The following is a 24,311-nucleotide window of genomic DNA, read 5'->3' on the forward strand; positions in this document are numbered from 1 at the left end:
GGACAGTGGGATTTATGCACCTCCAGCAAGACTACCAATGACACAAGCTTTGTGGTGCGATCAACATGCTGGAGAAAGGGATGCCATCCAGAGGGAGCTCGACACAACTTGAGAGGTGGACAATGCCAACCTCATGAAGTTCAACAAGGCCAACTGCAAGGTCCTGCACCTGGGTCAGAGCACTCCCAGGCACAAATACAGGTTGGGGAGAGAATGGATTGAGAGCAGCCCCAACAAGAAAGACCTGGGGATGTTGGTTGACGAGAAGCCCAACATGAGCCAGCTGCAATGTGCACTCACAACCCAGAAACCAACCATGCACTGGGCTGCTCAACAGTGTAGCCAGCAGGTTAAAGCTGATTCTGCCCCTCTGCTCTTGTGAGACCCCACCTGCAGTCCTGCATTCAGCTCTGGGGCCCCCAACACAAGGACACAGACTTGCTTGAGCAAGTCCAGAGGAGGCCACAATGTTCAGAGAGCTGGAGCACCTCTGCTGTGGAGACAGGGCTGAGAGAGTTGGGCTTGTTCCTCCTGGAGAAGAGAAGGCTCTGGGGAAACCTTAGAGCAGCCTTCCAATACCTAAAGGGGCCTGCAAAAAAACTGAACACAGATATAGTTCTAGATTACATATTCAGAAGAAATTCTCTACTATGAGGGTGGTGAGACACTAGAACAGGTTGCCCAGAAAAGCTGTGGCTGCCCCATCCCTGGCAGTGTTCAAGGCCAGGTTAGATGGGGCTTTGAGCAACCTGGCCTAGTGGAAGGTGTCCTTGCCCATGGCAGGGGTTGGAACTGGATGATCTTTAAGGTCCTTTCCAACCCAAACCGTTCTATGATCCTATGAATGCAGTCTTCCGATGGGGTGCTAACTTATGTCCATTATGTAGGGGAGGAAAGGCTATTTCTACTTCAAAGCCTTTCATTTTTTGTTTTTCCCTGTATCAGCTCTAAACATCTGTGCATATTACATTCAAATCCTTTTCTGCCTTTGCTACCTGCCTCTAAAACAAACCCCAAAAACTCTCTGTTCTGTTGTGTTCCTTACATTACAGGCTCTTTGCTGGAAACGCTCTAACCAAGTTAAAGTTCTGTGTTAGTGTGATGTGATTGTGTAGGAATTAGGAATAAGTAACAAATGCCTTTCTATTTACACAAACACCCAAAACTGATCTATCCAGCTGAAGCACAGAAGCTTCAAACTTAAAAGAACAGGCAGACTTCTTGTTTAAGATTTTTCCTTTTTTTTTTTTTATTTGGGAAAAGTGCTTCTTACAAAAGGCAGCTGCAAAACAATACGTTATAGACCTCAGAACAATTTCTCATTCCATTTAAAAGTGAAAGGAGAGGCAGTCTAGGGGACAAGAGCAGCAGGAAAACAGATCACGGGGCATTCACAAGTCAATAAAAAACAGAGATAATGTAATGCAAGGTTAAAATTCCTGTGCCGGGACTTTGGTGGCAAAGTAATTTCTTAATGCAAATTACAGCCAGAAACTGCATGACTGCCTTTGTAAGCAGCAACACACATAAACTGAAGAGCTTTCCCAGGCAACCTGCCCGACTCAGATGCGAGAGGCACAGCGATTTCCTAGCGAAGCTCAGGGCTTAGGTGGTTACATCAGGTTCTAAAACTTACAGAGGAATAAAGCTAAAGGGGCCTCTCTGGTGTTCCTTTGAGCCCACCTTGGCTAACCGGATTTCTGCTCCTGGACAACCCTAATCATACACATGAAAGGGAGCTGGTGTATTAGGGAGTGCCATCTATTAAGTTAAGTGATAGTTAAGATCACTGCCACATTCTGGGCTGAGACCGCTAAACCAGTTTCATGTCCAACTGGAGGCTAGACTTCATGCACCAAGAAGGGATGAAAGATGGTTTTGTTACTTTTAACTTACACAGAGTCTCCCCATCCTTGAGGTCCAACTCTACAGTTATCTGTATATACACATAGAGAGTTCTCCTTTCACAATGACATTTTCCTTTCATGCTAAACACAGTAAAAACCCAGAACGTTCACACCTGGTTCTGGTTACACAGTAGTAATAGTAATGTGCAAGTAAACAAGAGACCAAAATCACAAATGAAGACGTGTACATGAGGGGGGCGGAATGGCACTGATGCCATAGAGAGAGAATTTTTGTCTGGCCTCAAGTCAGAAATATCGGTACAGAGACAGAAAAACGGCCATCAGCCAATTTACATCCCCACTGCATGGCCACTGCTCATTTTTGTATCTGGGCTCTTCAAAATGAGTGTGGAAGTCCTGTAAACACTTTAACCCTGGAACTGGGTGAACTCTGTTGGGTACACATATGAAGCAACAAACCTAAGCTAACTGTTTGACAGTTAAATTCATTTTTACAAAAACTAACATTTTAAAGATTTATTTCTTGTTATTTGTTTAAACAGAGGAAAAACAACACTCCTGGGGTGGGAGGGGATGGGAAGAGACAGACCCTGGGTAAAAGTTATTACAACAGCACCTGGAATTGATCGGCCTGCCTAGGAGAAACACAGGCACTGCCACAACACCACAGGTAATAGCTACTGCCTGAAGCCAAGACAACAGTCCACACTCCACTGACAGGTGCTATAGATCCAAATCATAATAATCTTCCAGCTCATCATGAAACAAGTCCCACTCGTCCTCGGAATCTGTTAGCTCATCATCACCTCCTGCTGCCAACAGCATAAGCAACATCTCACCAAGCTCAAAGGTCACCACCTCATCCTCATCGGTCTCGAACGGATCACCGTTCTCTCGCTCCTCAATGAACTCCCAGAAGCGATTCCTTCGCTGGGCCTGCAAGTGGAACACAAGGATTTCCCTGGGTGACCAAGTGGCACAAGGCATGACTCTTCTCAGAGGCTGACATGGTTCAGCCCATGGCATACTCTGACATAGAAGAAGCCATGTTACTCTTTCAGGGAGACACTGGCCTTCAGCAGAATTTAACCCTTAGACACCCATATTAATGCCACCCAACATTTCTACTTCAGTATGTTGGTGTACTAGGAATGTTGTTAAAACCTACGCTTTCTATCTTAGCCTCCAGCATTCACATTCTTTAGACCACCTCCTTTAAATTCACCATCAGAGATGTCTATCAGAAGAATAACAAAACCACCATCAAATCCAAAACCCAAACCCAAAAGTCAACATCTCTCTGTCCTCTTGTCAACGCAGCCAATTTATCGCTCACTCCTCTTGTGCACTGTCTAGAAAGAATTAAAACCAGCAGCACTGACCCGGAATCTACTTGACGTTCCCACTTTGGGTCTCTGTGGCTCCTCTCGTCGGCCATCAGGGTACGCATGCTTGTAAAAACAGTTTCCTCCAAAAGGACAGCTCCCACGGCCTTCATCAAAATACCTGCATGGCTTGTTGCTGGAAAGGAAAATACCACAACCCTTACTCACAGCAGACCCCAGCCAGACTTCAGAACTGCATTTACCTGTAGTCTAAAAGAATCTCAGATACCCTTTGGAGCTGAAGGTATTTTATTAGTCTAACACCTCTATGCAGAAGTGATGCATTGCACAGTGTGCGTGAGTTGGTGCATGCGTATGGCACTGATGGCTCGCAGTGCACAGGCTCATGCTACCATACGGCTACACCACCAGTGTCTTGCATATAGAAGGGAAAGACTGAGGTCAAAGACCATAGGAAGAGCTCTGCAACTGTGTGTTTGCGTGCACCTGTGGGCAGACAGGCAAGGACGCACTTCATGCATGGTGGTGGAAAGGAGGTGTGGTGAGAGGGCTTTACATCAGTACCCTTCTTGGTTATGTGTGCCTTTATCTCTGCAGTCTCAACCTGACAGAAGGCTGCAGTGTTCATACCTCATTGCCTCCTTGTATTTCTGAATGAGTTTCTGCTTCTCTTCCTTCTCTTCCACCCAGTACTCACTTGGAATGACAAAGTTAGATGTGATCCGACATTCTGGGCAGGACCTGGGGAATGAACAGACTGTGCTACAAAATTCCACATGGCAGGGCACTCTCCCCTATGTAACAAGTCATGGCATATTTCCATCTCTAAAGATGTACTGTACCCACACACTTCCTGTATGAGCTTTTTAATCTAGATTCTCTTACACATGAAGAATAACTAAACTCTCAAGAGTTATGGCGATAGCAGCTGGTCAGCTTGCCTCAGAAAAGCTTGAAAAAACACTTCACACAGACTCCTTTTTCCTTAGAATTAAATACGTTCATTTTGCCTTGATTTTTGTATTCGGTTGGAACTTTGCATTTTTAGAACAGCCTTTAAGGGGAGAAATGTTTGGTCAATTGATTAATGAACTAGGGCAGTAATTAATTAAGAAGCATACATTCTGAACTGCCTAATCTGTTTTCAAATTCCTGGCCAGGTGTCCAAACAGTAACCACTGAACAATATGCTACTAAATAAGTGCAAGTTTTCTACTATTAAGTGAGTTTTGCCAAATTAATCCAAATTAACCAAATCAAGAATGTGAATGTTATCCCTAACAATTATTTAGCTTCCAAACGAAAGTTAGTATGCATTAAACGCAGTCTCTGTGCAGCCTGCACCTGGAAGTCTGCTGCAAATTGACAGGAGTTACTAAGTTCTTCCATAGTAACAAAGCACAACTGAAATGGGAAAGTGCCTCACTTTATAATCTTGCTCTCAAATTGCTTAGCACTCCTCCACTTGCGGATGCACTTCAGACAGTAAGCGTGGCTGCAGTTGGAGAGGATCCCAAAGCGGCGCTCACTCGGATTAGCTTTCTCATACACCACCTCCATGCATATCCCGCACACCATGTCTTTACTACGCTGGACGGCAAAAGAGAGCTCCATGTCCTTCTCATGAGCTTCAATGCAAGACTGAAAAGGAGACACAAAGGAAACGACTACAGAGACAACTGGCCGCCTAGTGAATTCTAAGCGGGTTTTAAAGCTAAGGTTTACTCTCCTGTCCTGCATAATGAATGGAGTATGATTAAACTGTAAAATCTTGATCCTAAAAAATCTGCTCAGATAGTGGAAATAAATTCAGAATCCAAATTCTTTTCTTCAGCCATTGCTTTTAAACATGAAAAAGGCAATTCAAGAGACCATCCAGTTTTACTAGGCAAGGAATAAAGCTTTAGTATCTTTAAGCAGACTGCTCTCCCAGCACAGATAAGGAAACCCAGCTGCTTTGGAGTATGGCCCTGACAGGAAACGGTCCAGTTTACAACAGGAATTTCATTCATTGCCTGACCTGCCTGAACTCCCAAATGAAAGGGTAGTAGTAACAAGTGATTGTGGGGAGCTAGGAAGCAATAACACAAAGCTGTTTAACACCAGACAGTTGCTTGCTTACCTTTATGTGCTCAGATCTCTGCGCAGCATCAACTGGATGCAGGACCTGCAGGCCACACATATCACACACATCCCCATGGATATACACACAGTTTTCTCCATAACGACATTCTCCTACTGCAGCGTAGGGGCACAGCTCCTTCTTTATCTCCACGTCTTCATGCTGCTTTTCATACTCCTCCTCAATCACCAATTCCTGCAAGGGTGCTTCAGCACAGGAAGGAGTGGCTAGGAACAAAGTGAAGTACAGTAAGCAATACCTTCAGATTAAGAGCACATGGAGTGAGTATACATTGTTTTAATGCAACGTAATCTTTGGGTAGCCCTGCTCAAGTTATCCAGAGAGAATAACAGAACCAAGGTTCATTTCAGCCCAAGTTTCACACACCCTTAACCTGAACCAGCGGTCATTTCCCACTCTAGAAAGCACTACCATTTGCTTCCTCCTTTGACCCAAACAAGACTAAAGCTAACATTTCAGTGGTCAGATTCAAACCCATTTACAGGCTAACACAGCAGAACAAAAACCTCACTAATCCTCAGCAGCTTAAAAACACTTTTAATACAAACTCCAATTCAGCAACAATTAAATAAGGTTACAAATCTTTCACTGCTTTGAGAACCAATTTCATATCTGCTAAAATTAAAGAGGCTTTTCCCCAGAAATGACACAGCAATGAACATGTATCCAGCTGGTGTACACTGGTATGGAAACACCACACTAGCACTTCCTTATGTACAGGTGAATTATCACTTGTTCAGCCTGAACCACAAGGCTGTCACTCTTCTAGACTCCCATGGATCTCTGAGAGCAATATTAAAAGCTGTGTCCACACCTCTCAAGGTAACTATTCTAGGTGTTTGCCAAAAAGCTTACCCTAAACAGATATCCAGTCTACCAGACAAAACATGTAAACCTAGTTTTAAGAAACCGAAATGCATCAGGGTATTTTCAGGGCATTCTCAGCTAGCCATTAGTTTTGCAAAATCCTAAGTAAATTCCCTTACTATGTTTTAAATTGAACTGAAATCTGTATTGTTTCTCTTCCTCATTTAGACAGCTGCTGCTTAATACTTCTCCCTGTACCTCCAGAACATATGGCTGTTTATGTCACCAGAAGCCAAACAGCATTTTTAGATCATTACATAAGTTACAAGACAAAAGCAACGAGTTTGAAATTGAAGATATAATAAACACAGAGCAACAAAGCATTGCTATATTCAGGATAAACACCAGAAAGAGCAGCAGCTGGGCTTCATTTACATAACCAATAGCTGTTAGAAGAATTAAAAAAAAAATCTGTAAGAGATTGTAACTTCTGTAAATTACAATTCATTTAAGTTTTTCATCCATAAATTATAATCCATTTGAGTACTAGATTTGGAGAAGTAAGCAAAACTACCAAAGGCATAGTTAGACCAGTAAAAGTAAAGGATTCTGATCTCAAAAAGTATCAGAGGCCACACACTCAGAGTTTTCATCCCCACGGAGCAGGGAGATACAATAAGCATGTATCAGTCCATTTGCTTTTGGACATAGAAAAAGCAGGTCCCAGAGAGCTCACACTTTCAGAGCATAAGTAAATACTGTAGTGTAGGAAAATACTAGCTCCCAAAATAAGCGCAAGTCTGCTTCTTGAACTATCTCTGACCTTAAAGGTCACTTGCACTGATCTTGGATCAGTCTGTTTGCTAGAACAAAGCGAGTGACAGAATAACAGGTCAACAACTGTCAACCTGATCATTTTTTCAGTATGAGATTCCCAACAAAGAGTTCTTCGTTAGCGTTTCTTCCCCATGAGTTCTAGTGAACTGACACCAAGGAAAGTAACGAGTAGCCATACACTAGGCCCTACCCACTCTCCTGTAATAGCTGAATATGATATGAAAATTTGTACTTATTAACTGAAATCCTGCCCACCCCCCTCCCAGTTTGAAATCCACTTCCAAAAGTAACAAAAATCACAACGACCAGTCAGTTTCTGTTCCCTCAACTGCCAATTTTGCTAGTGTTTTTTCTAATTGATGTTAGAGATTTTTCTTACTTAATTGATTCACAGGACTCCTGACATCTAGTTTGACTGTTACTGAGGAAAAAGAGTTTAGCAGGGCATAGTATGGATGAGCAGAAGCCCATTAAACAGACAAATGCACCCAAATTTCAAAGGAATTGAGTGATACAGTACTTTAAACAGGGATGGCAAGATCGTCTTTGCTTAAGGCCATCCCCTATTCCCCTGGAAAATGCATACTTTGAAGAGGCACATATGAAGCTCCTCTTAAAAGAAGAAAACTTTCCAATCACCTGCACCCCTCTCAAAGATACCTTTTGTAAAAACTTTATTCAGTAAGGATTTAATTCATTAAAACCAAAACGAAACCCCACTTACTACCTGAGGTTCTTTGAGAATAAAGGCTTTGAAGTCTTACCCCCCCAGAGACTGACTTAGAAACCCATTTATTTACTATGCTGGTCCACAGAGCAGAGCTTCATATCTTGGCACAAAAGTAAAAGTATAGTGTTGTTACTTGAAACAAACCAACCAACAACTATTGAAGTCAATAAGCACATTACACAGTACAATTACTAAATTCCAGCCCAGTCCACAACACCATCCTTGCACAAAAAACAGAAACCAGTTCTTAGTGACCAGACACCCAAACAACATGATACAGATGTACAAATATCAGTCTTCAACAATGGCTCAGGGAACTTCCACAGTACAAGGATGGGAAAGGAAAACGCATGCTTAAAGTAACATTAGTTTTCCAGTCCCAGTCTTCTGTGCTGTCCCAGCACTTCCCCTCAGTGACAGTTGTATTTCTATAAAATAAAATTCAAATTAGTATTTCCACTTCTGAGTATCTCAGCTTCCATAACCTAAAGTCCTGCATGCATATTTTGTGGACCTACTGCAATGTATCTGCTAGTTTTGCTTCCTCTTTGAAAGCAAATTAGAGAAACTCACAAGACTCCACTGGCTCAGTAGTTCTGCATCCAGTATCCCTCATTTACAACACTTACTCTAAAATTCTCCTGCTGTTTCCAAAACCACTACTCTCCAGTAGGTGGACCCAATCCCCACCTTCTCACTGCCGATTTCAGAGTTAACAGGGTTAAATTCCTGCTAGTGAAAAAAACCCTAGTCCATAAGCTTCAACTCAAGCACCACCTGTTCTCACTCTAGGACATACTTTGCAGCATCAAATACATTCATCTTGTAGCACAAGGAAACAGCCATCCAATTCAAGGTGTTTCTTGCATTTTTGCCTATCTACTCTCCCTCAACTATTCCAGAACATCTAGCAGCAGTAGCAGCAGAGCAAATACGGAAATGTGGCATATCTGTACATCAAACTAGTATCTTATGAATCATTTGTTTTCTTTGCTAGGCCTCGAGGTAATCTTCAAGATATCAAGTTTAGTCCCAAATCAGAGAATCACCTGCATTAGCAGAATGTCTCCTCTCATAGTAAAAGATAAGCATTATAGCCCTAGCATCACACAATTAAACCGGCAACCCCAAATCTTCAGCATTTATAAGACAACTTAAAACACACAGGCTTCTAACTTACCTTGAGAAAGAGGTTTCGTTTTAAGGCTTCCAAGTACCTGTACATTTCCCCAGGCATTTGACAAGAATCTGTAAGGCTTTAAAGTACTCACTGTAGAAGACACTGCACACATCCTCCTGATCACTACAGTAAGGTGTTTTATCTTTATAGCTTAATAAAGACAGTGGCTTCAGAAAAGTAAAGTTTTTAAAACGCAGCTTTTAAGAAGTCTCTAAAAGAATTAGCATTATCTAGCACAGTTCTGAGCAGAAACAGCTGAGTATGTCTGTACCTTAAAATACAACAAATTTCAAAGGATACAAAACAGAATATGAACAAGATTCAAAGAGAATGCTATCTAACAATCTGTGGCAGTCACATGAAAAATAAGCCTGACACCCTAGAAAAAAGGAACTGCTTCAGTAAAACTGAGTTAAAGGTATAATGAAACAGCACTTATGCTTCAGGAATTTAAGAGAAAGCACCAGCCCTCCTGTAAGTAGTAGGTGTATTTAACAGATCTCCAGATGTTTAAATTAGCACTGAATTAACTCCAGTGGAGGGCCACCTAGCCATTAAGGGGGTGAAACCCATGAAAAGAGACTGAGGAAACTAGACTTGTTCATCTTTAACAAGTGATCTTATTGCTATCTTCAACTACTTAATGGAAAGGGAAAGGGAGTAACAAAAAAGAAAAAAAAAACAAACATACCACCAAAATCCCACAGGGCCAGATTCTTCTCAGATGCGCACAGGTCAAGAGACAGAAGGCAAGCTGAGGCAGGGAAAAATCCAATTACATACTAAGAAAGAGTTCTTCCTTGTGAAAGAAGTCAAACACTGCAAAGGTTGCCCAGAGATTATAGCATTTTGAACATCTCTGAGGATAGAGATTCAACCAAACAAAGCCCCTGCCAACCTGACATAGCTGACCCTGCTTTGAGCAGAAAAATTAATTATATGAAATCCAGAGGTCCCTTCCAACCTGAATTATTCTATTCTGATTGAATGATTACAAAAAAAAAGGATGTGCTTTGTCTCAATGAACACAGAAGGTGTATCTTTTATGACAGTAATGTGACACATTAACAGGTAGCAGACATGTTTTCATCCCTTTGGACTATACCCAAGTCACAGATACACCAAATTATTCCACAATCAAACAACTCAACAGCACTATAAAAATGATAATGTTGCTCAACCATTCCTTTCCTCTTCCGCAAATCAGATGAGAACAGGGTCCACCAGCACTCTAACACTGATAAGGTAATTCTCTTTTCTGATCTGAGAATGTGAGCAGTGCTGTGGAGGCAAGAATAATCTGAGCACTGCATGACAACTTCAAACTCTTCTGGACACAAGACGTATTCTGCACTCAAACAATTATTTGCGTACTCATGGCCATAAGCCTTCAGTTTTAGAGAACCAGACACTAGTGATTATGCCAAAGTAAACATCTTCAGCCTGCTTTTCATTTAGATTTTAAGTCTTTGTGATTTCTTTATGCAGGGAAAGCAGATAAGCATGCTACTTGAACACTCTGGTCTCATATGATGAGCTGCTTCGATCTCATTCCAAAGACAACCTGCCACAGTATTAGGCAGGCATGTCTCAGAAAGGTAACTAGAATAAACGATGTCTGGTCTGAACTGCCATCGGATTCATGAAAGCAAGCATTAGGCTTCAATTCATTCTACAGGAATCTGTATCTCCACTGGAAAATGTTTAAAAGACTGAAAAAATCCCCAAGCAAAACCCAACCCCAAAACAAACCAACCTCCCAAAAACCAAAAGCGGCAAATTATCTTTTCAAAGTAGTGATAGTAATAGCAGCACCAGTATTTTCTTCTCCCATTACATATACACATTAAACTCCAAAGAAGAGATCCATCCAACTATGCACATCAAAAAATTCAAGCATATGTGAAGGACTTATTCCTTGAAGTGATTAATAAATACGTATAGCTGTACTCAAAAGCTCCAAAATGCACTACATAAAAACTGCTGACCCATGACAGAAATTTACTGTTATCCCTTGCTCAGCTTACCACGTCCACAGTATGGCTGCCCAGGGACAAATTCTACAGCATTCACCCAGTCTTCAGCACCTACTCCTGCAGCTGCCAGATCTGCACTTTCATCTTCTATCTCAGCAAGTATTTCTTCAACTGTTTCCGGGAGTGATGCATAGTCTGAGGATACCGAGGGATAAATTTTTTCATCTGGATCCACATCAGTCTCTTCTTCTTCCTCCTCTTTCAGTGGCTTGGTATGTTCATATCTGAAATGTTGAAACACATCATATCAACTCTTTACCAAAAGAAAAAAAAAAACAAAAAAACCCACTCCAAAACCCCAGAAAACTTCCATAAAACAGCCCAAGGTATGTGAAAGAAACTGAGTGATTAGATATAAACACACTATTTGGAAGGAGAGCCTAGGGTTGGAGGAAATAGCCACTGATGACCCTTTATAGAGACATGCTTCCACCTGTGTAATCTGGCAGCACTGCTTAAGGAAACGGCAGGTATTGTCATCATTTTGGAGGAAATGGTACAGCATGCACAATTCTTACTTAACTCACAGACTGAACTTCTATAAGAACTCCAAAACCACTCACATACCTATTATGCATGTGTAGTATAAATAATAATTTACCTGAATGAGATAAGTTAGTTCATTCAGCCTTAAAAACCACAGAAGACTATGGGCAGACCCTGCTGTCTCAGACTACCTCATGGGAAGCCAAAGGAAAGATGCAGCCAGAATCTTCTCAAGAGGTTCAGTGACAGGATGCCAGTCAGTAGACAGAAGCCCAAAACAGGAAGTTTCATTTAGGTATTAGGAAAAAGCAATCATGGTGAGAGTAAACACTGGAACGGGTGCCCAGAGAAGCTGCAAGATCCTGATCTTCACAGATAATCCAAACAGGACTGAACAATGCCTTGGGCACCCTGACCTAAAATGGCTTTGCCTTCAGCACAACTCCAGAGATCCCCCACAAGCCTAAATTATTCTTTTTCTGTATTTACGCATCTTACCTCATTCAGATTTTACAATGGATTTTAGTAGTTATTTCTAATGTCTCTTTGAATTCACTGTGAAAAAGGATTCTCACTTTGATCCCTACCACCCACAAACAACAGGAAAGCGCAGTTTCACTCAAAAAAATCTGTCTTCCAGCATCTAGTACATTACATGGGAAAATAAATTCCAGGTGTACCCCCACATGTCAAAGAGGCTGGATGATCTTTAAGGTCCCTTTTGATCCTAACCATTCTATGAATCTATGATTTGCTACCTAATTCCAAGTACAAAGGGAGGGAATTTCTTAGGATCATACAGAACTTTTTAGCAACTGTGATTCATTTATTTTGTATCAGATTGAAAACAACTAAGTGTCACAGCTCTTGCTTATTAAAGAGATGCCTCCAACCAAATGTCAGCTTTGAAATCCTAAGGAAGCTATGAAGCACAAACTTAAACTTCAGGTCTTCATACCTCTACCATCAGTGGCCTCCAAAATGAGGTAAGCAGGACAACCCACTTGGGGGCAGGAATAAAATACTAGAACTTCTTGTCTTCCCCCTCCCCTACCCCCTAAAAAATAAGAAATTAAGTTTTACTAACATTTAACATCCCGATTGACAGCAGTGTCCTCACTCACAATTACCAAGAGATTTACAATCTAAACACTCAGAACATGAAGACAAACCTCTACAATTTTTTCAGCTATTTTAAGTCACATGATATTCAACCCAGTACTTAAAAGAGGCTTCTAGACATCTATTGTGAAGTTCTGCACAGACTTCGTGTGCAATAGTGAAAGACAAAAGGCTACACATACCATCAGACCACTTGTTCTTCCTGCTGTGGTAAAAATGACTGAAATAACGCATGGAAAAACAATGGTAACAAAGTAAAACACATTCCTTTGTCAGCAAGTACTGCTGGGAAATACACTGAAAACACTGCTGAAGACTCAAAGAAACAAGTATTAGAACAAATTTCACAGTGTGGGCAGATTGTTGTACAGCTGGATGAAAGTAAAGATGTTTCTAACATGTCTCATCTTACAATGTCTGCTAGATTCTGTTTCAACAATGAAATACACAAAGGACTATTTCTTGTGATTCACTAAAGAAAAGATGGACCAGAAGAGAAATATTCTCAATAAATTGCTTCTTCATTAAAGACAGAAAGATGGACTGGAGAAGGTATCTTCTCAACAGTAAAGGGCTTCTTTAATAAAAACAAAGTTTTATGGAAAAAACTGTGCCCTGAAGGAGTCCCTGCCTTGACTAGACTGAAAAAAAAGAGGATTCCAGGGTAAGGTTACAGAGACAGCACCATACCAGGAATTCATTCACTGCATCATTCATAGGCAAGATATTGTAGCGAAGATGAAGCCAGAAGGACACCAAGTGCTACAGAATGTCATTAACATGGTTAATTTTATAAGAACAAGACCTTTCAATAGTTGAATCTTTACAACACTTTGTTATGAGATAAAGAACCACCATGAAAATCTGCACCACACAGAGGCCTGCTGGCTATCTTGTACCAAACAGTTTAACAGTTGGCAAATATGAGTTATGCATTTTTCTTTCACAAAAAGATGAGTGCTCCAAATTTGCTGACCACTTCCATGGTAAGAAGTGGATATCACCAGTACATTGTCTAGCAGGTGTTTTCAAAAACCCACACACATGCAATCTTCCCCTTTCAGGTAAGGCATTTTAAGAACAAGCAACTGCTTTTTGAAGGAAACTTGTGGCATGGAGGTAACATTTTGAAAATAACTGTTCTGAAACCCTTCCACCATTATATGACTTGGTTGCCAAAACCAACACCAGTGTGTCAACTATAAAAAAAAACCTCTATCCTGTACACTTAGACCTGGAAACAGATTTCCCTAACCTGTTTTAAGAGCCTTCCACACAAAGGTTTTGGACCCATTTCTTAAGAACATAAAATGCCACACCTTCCAACTGGAAGGTAAGAAGAGCTGACTGACATGGACATTTATTAGCCAAATTTTAACAAAAAGCTTTGCATGACTGGTGTACAGGATGGAAAAATTATTATCATGCATTACTAAGTGCAGCCAAAAATACAATTCTTCCTTTTGGATCTACAACTCTTTGTGAAAGATCTTTTTCACCTACGACAGCCATTAAAACTGAATTTAGAACAAGACTTTCAAATCACTGTGTTAAAAAATGTTAAACTAAGATTTAAAAACAAAAACAAACAAAAAAAACAACCAAAAAAACACCCAAAGCATATTCTATCAACATTACTGTTAGTAAAAAACCTATTATTACTAATAAGGCTTTTAGTGAGAGCAAAAATGGTTTGGAGAACTAGATGATCTTGAAGGTCCCTTCCAACTCTAATCGTTCTATGATTCTATGCATAAAGTATTGTTTATTTCATCTTTATTACATCCTTTTTTAAATTCTGATTTTGTGTATGTTTTATAATGTACATAATGTATTAGTACAGCAAAGTATAAATAAACATATTTATATATATTAGGGGTGTGCTCAAAGGTTTTCACTGATGGGGTGTGTGTTGAAAAGTTTGAAGACCACTGATCTACATGATCAAGAAAGCAATACTGGCAGATAAAAGCCAGAGATGCTTATTTTTGTTACCTTTCTTTTATGTGGTAACCATGTATTAAACATGAAAGGAAAACTAACTATGAACTACCGTATGGAGTCATGATGCAAATATTTAATCATGCATTAAAGCTGCAACAGGACAGAATGTCAAAACTCATGATAAATTTTAATAGTAAACTTAAGATGATGTAAACAGCCCTAAGCCTTTGTAAGGCACCTGGTTCCTTTCTTCACACTTTTTTAGTTTCTAATAATGTCAGTGGTATAAGTTAAATAATACTACGTTTTCATAATGTAATGCCATTTTGTACAGGCAACATTTTACAACCTACCATCACAACATTCTAGTTATTTTTCCAAAATGGCAGTTCAAGTGCCAGGGTAGCAATCCATGAAGACACCACACATAATTATAAAACAAAAAAATTCTTACCTGTTCAGGCTTTTATGATCACGTACCAAATGTAACTTAGTTCCATCAGTTCAGCTAGTCTGAATGTAGTCTCAGTTTCAATTAATTCATCTACTGATGTTATTAACAAACATCGTGAAAACTAGCACTTTTAATAAAAACAGTTCTTGCCTTGCCTTTGCTTTTTTTTTGTTTACACAGCAATGCAAACACTGTGGTATACAGCAAGAGAAGGCAGTTTGTGACAAGCTATTTCTATAAATTTCTGAAGTTGCAATGAACAATGAAAACGCTGCAAGATCTATTGCCTTTGTGTGAGCTCTACTCAGGAAGGAGTGAAATTACTCCCCTACGTGACAGTCAACAATATTCCTTTACCTGCAGAGATCTCCGTAAGCACAGCATCCTCGCTGATAATACCTGCACACCATGGCAGACTGACTAGTGGAGAGGTCATGGGAGTAGCGGCAGTTGTCTCCTTCCTTGCAGACTCCATGCATGAAATATCTGCAAAACAGAAAGAAGATCATTGTGAATTAAGGAGAAACACTGAAGCTGTAAAACTATTTGGATGATTAGCTATTTTATAAATCAAGATATGCTGAATTAAGACCACCACTAATGATGCATGGGACCACATTCCAGTATAAACATACAAACAAGAACACCTGAGAAAAGATCAAGCCATAGCTATTCCATTGAACTGCATGGTACCTTTAGGGACTTAAGGCTTACGAAAGCCTGAAAACCTTATCCTGGGCTATGACACAAAGAGGAAAGAGTCTTAGACAAAGCAGATGGGGACAAAGTGTTTTACTTGCAGCTCCTGTGTTCCAACACCAACAAAAGCCTTAGAGAAGCCCACCACTGAATCTAAGAACCAGAATTAGCCATACCTAACCAAGTTTCTTGAGGGCTTCCAACTATTTTGTATTTGTAAATAATTAAATCAGAATTTCCTCCCCAGGAATTCAAAACATGTTTGTGATGAATAATTACATCTGCTAAAACCAGAAACATTAGTTTTTGCCATAAGCACCAAATAATCAGTAGAAATACGCTGCTGCTTGTCTTGAAAGACTTGTACCATTTCAAAGCTGTTGAGGACATTTACTAAATTTTAACATCAAGTTATGCAAGTTTAATTGAGCATCCTCAAATTTAGCTACAAAAGAAAACTGAGCAGTCATTTTCAATTTGTTTTAAATTAACCTAGAAGACAGGAGTTTCTTTAAATTCAAGGCATTCTAACTATTCAGACTCAGTATGTTTACAGCAAAACCACAACCGAAAATAGAAGATTAAGTACATCTTTCCCAAAGAAGTCTTAGCTAAGGAAAAAAAAAAAAAAAGAAAAAAAAAAAGAAAACCCCAAACCTACCTAAGGATTGAAGCAACCAAAATGTTTACCAACACTTAAGTTTAGAAAGAGAAGCATAGGCCCCAGATACCTGGTAAGCAAGAAAATCTTTCAGGGTTCAGGTCTCACACAAAACACCACTTGAGGGAGGACTAAGAATTATACCCTTCTAAGCCCATCTTGCTACTGGAAGCGGCAGTCCTGCCCTCCTCCTGTGGCACACTTCCACTGCTCAGTGTTGGTGTTGCCACATCTAGGCAGGTAGCTGAACCAGGTCCTCCAACCTGCTGACTGCACAACCCAGCAGCAGTACAGCCAGCACATAAGACAGAAGAACCATCTTTCAGCAGCCCAAACTAAGACTAGGATAGCTCTTCACAAAGCAACACATTCAAGTTAATATTCCTAAACTTCAAAGGTGTCAAGTTGTCAAACTGAGTGAAATTCTACACATGTTCTTGGTCTACATTTTTAAGAAGTCAGATAAATCAAAGTGACCAATTCACCAAAATGACATGATCCAGTACTACAGAAATATTAAAACCTGAGGTGGGTTTTAAGAGGGCTGATAAGCCCCCAAGCACAAAACCAGTGGTATATTCCAGGTACTATGAACAAAAAAAAATCTGAAGTGGTTTTATAAACCACCAGCTGACACTTTGCCATCAGGCTGCAAGTCACATTGAGAACAATCCCTGTTTGTACACTGTAGCCATATAGTAACCAGATAAGAAATTGGTCCTACGTTCTGTGATAAGTGGTATTAAGACCAAGATGAAGCTCTTTCAGGATATTCTCCCCAGAGAGAGGAGTACCCTGGTCAGATTTGACAGGTGGCTGCACAAACAGCCAAGTCAGCACACACCAGGAATAGGGTGTTCCTGAAACAAAACAAACACCCCATCCCCCATAACCAGTACCCTCCTCTGTGAATGCTGGGGGGGAGGGCCGGGGAGCCCCCCAGAAAGTCCACCACCCACACACCCAACACAACACCAGAACCCACCCACAAACCAACCCACTTCAAAGTCAAAAAATACCAACCCATGAACTTGTGGAACCAGAACGTAACTGGAATTTCTGGCTTGCTTGTAAGAAATGGGAGTCAAACCACTAGGGTACAGAGTACGTTGTTAAATGTTTGCTCTTTAACAACTTTTATCTCCACCCTTTGCTTATTTCCACACACCACTGCTTCCCCCATGTGTTGGGGCATGCAATTTCACAGCCACCTGCTTGCTCAGATCGGGGAAATGGCTTCACATATAACCTGGCATTCCTTTTGCTGCCCCCATGCTTATTTTTAATCTACCTCAGATCACTGCTCAGCCCCACAGTACAGCCACACTCCTCTTCAAGCCAATCAAGTGCTGGGGCACTGCTATGGCTTAAGTGACTAAGAAAGGAACCAGCTTCAAGTGAGGACTTCTTGGTCAACATAATACACAAGCCTCAAAATTAGTCTCTCCTGCTGCTTGCAAGTGGACATGGAGTTCCTTTCCTTCTTTCCCTGCTTATGTTAGAAAATTGCCTGGAAATACAAATTCTGTGTAATTCTGAAAGCTGTCGCAGTAAATACGGTAGGCTGTAATAAGGAAAAACCAAAAAATTTAACCAAGCCTGAAACACAAGCTCAATTTAATTCAAACATTGTTTTTAAAGGCCTGCAATCCCACACAGCAAGCTCAGCATCATTTGAACAAGAAGGCTGGGGTGGGAGGAGAAAGAAATGTATTTCTGTAAGGATTATACCAACTCCCCCTTCCTCAAGGTAAGATCTCTTACTTTAAAACCACAAAGCATTTAACATTTTATAGATGAAATTACAGTGTTTGGCGAAAACATGATTTGGTCATGTCAAAAAATAAACAGAGTGCATTATTTTTGGTGAAAGGTAACAAAAATTCTGCTGAAGAGCACTTTCACACACACACGAGTGTTCAGTTTAACTGTATCTTTACACAACAGCAATACCAGCTGCCTCTAGCTTTTGATTACAAGAAAAAAGGATCCCTAAATCTGAGAAATACGTAAGTTATCTGCCTCACTCCAAGACATATATACTTGAAACTTGCATTCTGTCAAGTACTCAGAGAATACATATAATTTTATTTGAAACAGTAAAACTAGATCAAAATAAGTATATAACCGGATTTCCTCTGAGTATCTGTGATGCTGACTGCAGTGCTCCTTGTCTCTCCTATTCAACTGCAGTATCATCACTTGGTAAGGCTGCATAGGGAACCATACCAGAGAACTCATCACAGTCCAAACTCAGATCATCTCCCCCAGTTCAGTGCACTGCATGAATGTATAAAATACAAGTGATACCAACACAGGGAACAGCCACCCAGAAGTAATAATAGTCCCCACTGGCATTTTATCACATGAAAACTTTTCAACTCATGTCAAGTTATGGATACCTTGATCAGAACAGCATGTCCGGATTGTCACGGTGTACTTTGAAAAGGTCACAGAACTCAGGCTTTGAACGTCCAGCAGACTGAAGCTGTAGACAATATCTGGCGGGGATTTTTTTGGAAATATATTGAGAAAACACTTGTCCAAAGCCATAAAGCTAATCATAAACTCCCTGGAACTGCAACCACTGCAGAGAGAGGTCACATATTACAAGCTCTATAATTTACTAGAGTGCTTAAAACTCTTAAGTTTATCCAGGTTTCAACAACCTTGATTTACATGATGTTTTGAAGTATAATAAACTCATGAAGATTTGCTGGTTTGTTTTTTTTTAAACACACTGCTAGAACAGTATTACTTCTACCACTTGCCATAAACCAGAGAAAAGAATCTGCAATGCCTTTACAAAGACAATGCAGTGTTAAACTCGTATAACTGCAGTCTAAAATCCTGAATGGGTACCAGCTTATTTCAGATGCTTCATTCCATACAGAGTCATTATCCCTGTGACCTTATCAGTGACATCTGTATGTGATACTCCTTTGGAAGCTTGAAATGGGTTTACTTATTCAGATGTAACTTTACTGCACATCCACTTAATGGGTAGCCCCATTTTGTTTATTAAACTACTGGTTTTGCTGAATTAGAGTGTTACACCTGGCAACAGATCTCCTTCAAAAATTGAGAGGCTGCCATGACTGGGCAGAATAACAGTCAACTGCAGCCATTAGCTTCTTCAGGTGTCATACAGAGACTGAGAACTCCCAGGGAAGAAGGTAGCGGGGAAGAGGCCAGGCACTCAGTTCTAGCACAGCACGCGGGCATGCAGCCACGTGAGTAGCTGTTGAAATTCTACCCGAGTTAGTAACCTTAACAAAAAGGAGAAGAAAAAAAAAACAACCCCAAACAAGTAGGTCTTAATAGCATTTATCTCCTTGTCCCTTCTTCTCCATGACCTCCTTTAGCAAGAAGCTATTGGGGGATCCAGAACAGAGCAGCTAAGGGGCAATACAAGCAAGCTGTTAACTGGTTTGCATTCCACACCTTATCACTAATGGTGCACTGAATTAGGGAGACATACTTTACTGATTCAGACTCTTCATATTAAAAGACAGATAAATATCTGATCTAACTTTCCAGAAAGAACACCAAAGACAGAAATAGGAAGACAACTCTCAAAATATACTGATTAGTTGCTAAGGGGTTTAATTATGCTCAGTTATTAAACAAGTGAAATGTAATCTCTTTATGTCAACTTGATGACCTTAACTATTACTGCATGACACCTGGAAAACAGAAGTACCTGGACCTCTAACAGTGTCAAGTGTTTGGAAAAAGCTGGCTATACCAATGCTCAATAAAACTATGTAACCACATGAAACTGGAAGGACAGACAAACTTGGTAAGGCCTACCACTTTCTTATTTCAAAAATTTCATACCAATAACATAGTAAAAGAATATCAATAAAAAGTAGTTCTAAATTAGTTTTAGTCCCCTATGGTTTATTCCAGATTAAAGTATTAAAGGTTATTACACATCATAAAACCCAAGGATATTGGCTTTTAATGTATTCCAAGGATACCACACTAGCATGATAAAACTCTTTAGCCAATCCATTTATCCTATCAGGTATTCAAAGGAGCAGGAAGAACTTAATTCTACCCATTCTAAAACTTCCAGTTCTGACAGAACAGAAGTATTCCTTCACTACCACCATGAAGTGGTAAGTCCTTATGCAGAAGGGACTACTATCTCCCAGAAGCTTACCAGGCAGCATTTTCTGTCACCCGTATGATTATTTAACTAAATAAAGCCTATAAGCAAATTGTGCAGTGTTACTCAAAGCAAACTGCTCTACCTGCTTCATTAGAAACCTGCATTTTGAAATTCAACCCCTTCATCTCATTTAAATCCTCAAGCTCATTTATGAAAGTGTAACAAGATTTAACAGTAAGAAAGGTATTTTCTTGAATATGAATATATCTTACTGAAACTAAACTTAGAAAAACAAAATTCTTATCACACATTCCCAGAAACTCAAGTCAGAATTGTTATTTTCACTTTATAGACTGAGGAAAGCTATTCTGCCTACAATTTGAATGGCCCAATAAAAAGAAACAAGAAGCAACCAAGCAGTGGGATAAGGAGGAGGATCAGTCTAAAAGAACAAAAGAACAGAGACGTTCATCAGGTCCAAAGCTGAGATCTAATTGTTGCTTAAGCTCACATTAACCATTACAAACCAGTAGCTTCAACTTCCCACTAGTCCTGTGTGTTTGTAAAGAAATACATTCATTATACAGGCTCAGTGCACCCCCGGACCCTAACTAATGTGACTGCTTCTGTATTAGGGCAGTCACTGTCTTCAATGAATTGATTCATTGTGTCTGTTACCTGAGAACACATATATCTATCTATATCTAACCAATCCATTTCTCCTGAGCTTTTCCATCTTCAGAAATTATGAGGCAATCGATACAGAGGGAGCACTCTCCTATACCCTTGCAGCTCACTGAAAAGCTGAGCTAAGCATTATTCCCGGTCGTCTCCTCATTGCTGGCCTACGTTTAACTGCCGTGCATTAAATATTAACTCGGTTATTCGTAGGCAAAATTCTTTGTGTGCTGAAGTACTCAGAAAGAGCTGAGGAACAGCTCTTCTCAAATGGACCCGTTAACAGTGCATTAACCAAAATAAACAGTGATCAACGGTTAACTGGGCCGCTTTAAATACGGAGGGGCACACTTAAGCACAAAGTGCTTAAGCACAAAAGAGAAACAGGGCCAGCAAGCTCCCTGGGAAAGCCAAGCAACGGCTATCAAAACTATTTCAATCTGCAATGTGCAAAACCGGAAAAATATGCAGAGAGATACAGGGCTCGCATCAAACCCCAGAGCCCCCTCATTTCTGCCTAAGTGATGTTCCTTTTTTGCTTCCTAGTGACTTTAAACGTATTTGCTCACAAAATTCAGGTTAAATGTAATTTACAACTATAATTAGATTTAAAAAATATAAAATAAAAAAAAACTAAAAAAATAATCCGATGCTAATCTTGGATTGCCACTTGCTTTCATATAAACTGACTCATATTTTGATATTCACAGAAACTTTCATATTCCAGCCTGCAAACAGACCAGCAGTGTAAGTTTAAAAATAGCCCATCTGGCAAGCTTTACAACATGCAGCATGATTTGCATAATCCCATATAAAAGATTTATCAGGAATACAGTTTAACGGAAGCTACAGATAGAAAATGACACGGCATATAGAACCTTAACGTAACACAAGCGGCAACACTCATCGCGTTTTGTGCCTCGTCATGACTTCTCCCCGTCCTCTGCCTTAATAAATAACTTTTGCTGCATCATTCACGGGTTTACTTTCATTTCAGAATTTTGATTCAAGCGGTCCAAGAACTTGAACAGTTTTGCACTTCTTGCTTTACCGCGTTTCCCAGAACACGGTTACAGGGCTTTCATTCTACCGTGTCCTTCACGCCAACCACTGCGGGCACACTTTCACACAATAAATACCGGCCCACGGCACTTCATATGCAACCAGCAACGCTTCCCACCAGAGCGGCAAGGGGACGGCAGCCACACCGACGGGGATGGCGGAGCCGCAGGGAACACCCTCCCGTGAGACAGGGGCAGAAGAAAGGCCGCAGCCCGCGGGGCCGGCTCTCTAAAACTAGGCCCGGAGCGGGCCGGGCGCCGGCCGGTACTTTCAGTACTACTCCCCCCACACGCCCCAGAGCCGCCGCAGGGCAGGGCGCGGCGCGGCCCGTCCGGCTGCGCAGTTCGCCCTGGGCCTCCCCGAGGTCGCCCGGCGGGGCGGGGCAGGGGGCGCTGCGGCCACGCGCGGCGCGTACGTGACCGTTGGGGGAGGGGAGCGAAGCGGCCCTGGGGTAACGGCCACCGCGCGGCGGGTGGAAGGGCGACCGCGTGGTGGGGGGGGAGGGGTATGAGGGAAGGAAGGACGGGCGCCGTGACCGCCCCCCCCCGCGGGCAGCGCGTACCTGCAAGTGACCTGCTTGGTCCAGCCGCCTCCTTCCAGCCCCACGATGGGCGGCGGCACGGCCGCGAAGTCGAAGGTCGCGGCCGTCGCTCCCACGTCCGCAGCGGCGAGTGTCCCCGGTGCCTCAGCCGCCGCAGCGTCGGCCGTTGTTCCCAGAGCCACCGCCTCGGCCATTACTGTTTGCGCCCAGGCGGGAACGCGCCCCGTGACGGACGGGGGCTGTTAGTGCCGTTGTCCCCGCGCGGTCTCCGTAACGTAACGGCGCGCTTGGGACGTTCGGTGGCGGCCTTGGGGAAGGGCACCGCCGTGTACTGGGCCCAGGCGCAGCCTCAGACGCCTGACGGGGTGGGCCCTTAAACGGCAGCCGGGCGGGCCTGTGGTGGTGGGGCTGGCTCAGCGCGCGTGGGAAAAGGGTCGTTCCCCCCTCGGAGGAACGCGTAACGGAGACGTGGCGCCGGCTAGGCTGGTGGGAGGAGGGAAGAGGGGCCAGTGGCGCTTCAAGAGCCCAGTCTGAATGTTGGCGCTAGGCCAGCAGAGAGTTCAGTGCTGCTAATTCGGGGTGAGAAACATCATGTCCTGCCATAATAAATCCTGGTTGAGAAATTACTGTTTGCCTGGTGTGCGTCGTGTCCTTGTCATCTTACTGCCAGGAGTCTTCAGCCAAGTACTAAAGACGGCCTGAAAAGGCAGAGTGACAAGTAGGGGTGCCAGGGCAAGACAAAGAAGTCTGACACTGCAGGGTTACTGATATTTTGCATACCTATTTGGAAATATATTAAAAAATCAAACATACCTAAGCTGTCGGTCACTTCAGAAAAATACTGAAGTTTAGCCTTTGTTCTAAAGGGGACCATCCTGAAATGGCCAGGACATTAGGAATTGCACTAGAGTGGTCAGAAGAGGCAAATCTCTGCAGGTTGCCTTGAAACATTCCTCAGATGACCTGAGGAGTCAGGTAACATGAATGCCCTTGCTGGCATTTTCTGGAATGTGCAGAGCTGGGACCTGGGCAAACAGAACTCAAAAGGAGGTGAAGTACACATACCGATTTTGATAGGACAAGGGGGAACAGCTTTAAGATGAAAGGGGAAAAGGGGTTACATTAGATATAAAGAAGAAATTCTTCCCTGTGGGAGTGGTGAGACACTGGCACAGGTTGCCCAGAGAAGCTGTGGCTGCCCCAGCCTTGGCAGTGTTCAGGGCCACGTTGGACAGGCCTTAGAGCAACCTGGTCTAGTGGAAGGTGTCCCTGCCTGTGGCAGGGGGTTGGAACTGAATGATCTTGAGGTCCCTTCCGACCCAAACGATTCTTTGGTTTTAACAGACTTCAAGGTAAATGTTTCCATCAGAACAAAAGATTGCAAAAAGCTGGTCTTCACAGGATTCAGTGGACAAAGGTTTGGGCACAGAGATGTTTTGTTCTTGGGAATGAACATGGTTTGTTATATAAGACCAACCTTCACCCAAGATAAGGAGCTGGCATCAGACAGAGGCCTCAATCCGGGTTCTCTGTGCAGCACTGACAGTGGGAAGCAGCAGCTGAGGTTAGCAGCCCAGTGGTCAGTGCCATATAGTTTCAA

At 41.9% G+C, this 24,311-nt stretch overlaps 1 protein-coding gene across 3 annotated transcripts; it reads right to left on the reverse strand.

The window, feature by feature from the left end:
• Positions 1-1,231: 1,231 nt before the first annotated feature.
• Positions 1,232-22,920, reverse strand: MKRN1 (makorin ring finger protein 1). Of its 3 annotated transcripts, none has more exons than XM_062616441.1 (9): positions 22,733-22,920; positions 15,311-15,439; positions 10,939-11,171; positions 9,603-9,665; positions 5,337-5,563; positions 4,641-4,855; positions 3,845-3,955; positions 3,251-3,389; positions 1,232-2,804 (listed from the first exon to the last, which is right to left on the reverse strand). In XM_062616441.1, exons 1-9 carry the CDS (start codon positions 22,903-22,905, stop codon positions 2,592-2,594), a joined length of 1,503 nt encoding a protein of 500 aa, XP_062472425.1. In that variant the 5' UTR covers positions 22,906-22,920; the 3' UTR covers positions 1,232-2,591. The 3 variants fall into 3 exon arrangements, with proteins under 3 accessions (XP_062472425.1, XP_062472427.1, XP_062472426.1); XM_062616443.1 differs by lacking the exon at positions 22,733-22,920 and adding an exon at positions 21,987-22,242; XM_062616442.1 differs by lacking the exon at positions 9,603-9,665.
• Positions 22,921-24,311: the final 1,391 nt, after the last annotated feature.

This window comes from Pezoporus occidentalis, unplaced genomic scaffold (genome assembly GCF_034315485.1).
Source record: "Pezoporus occidentalis ecotype Australia unplaced genomic scaffold, CSIRO_AGI_Poc_V1 ctg19, whole genome shotgun sequence".
NCBI lineage: Eukaryota > Metazoa > Chordata > Aves > Psittaciformes > Psittacidae > Pezoporus > Pezoporus occidentalis.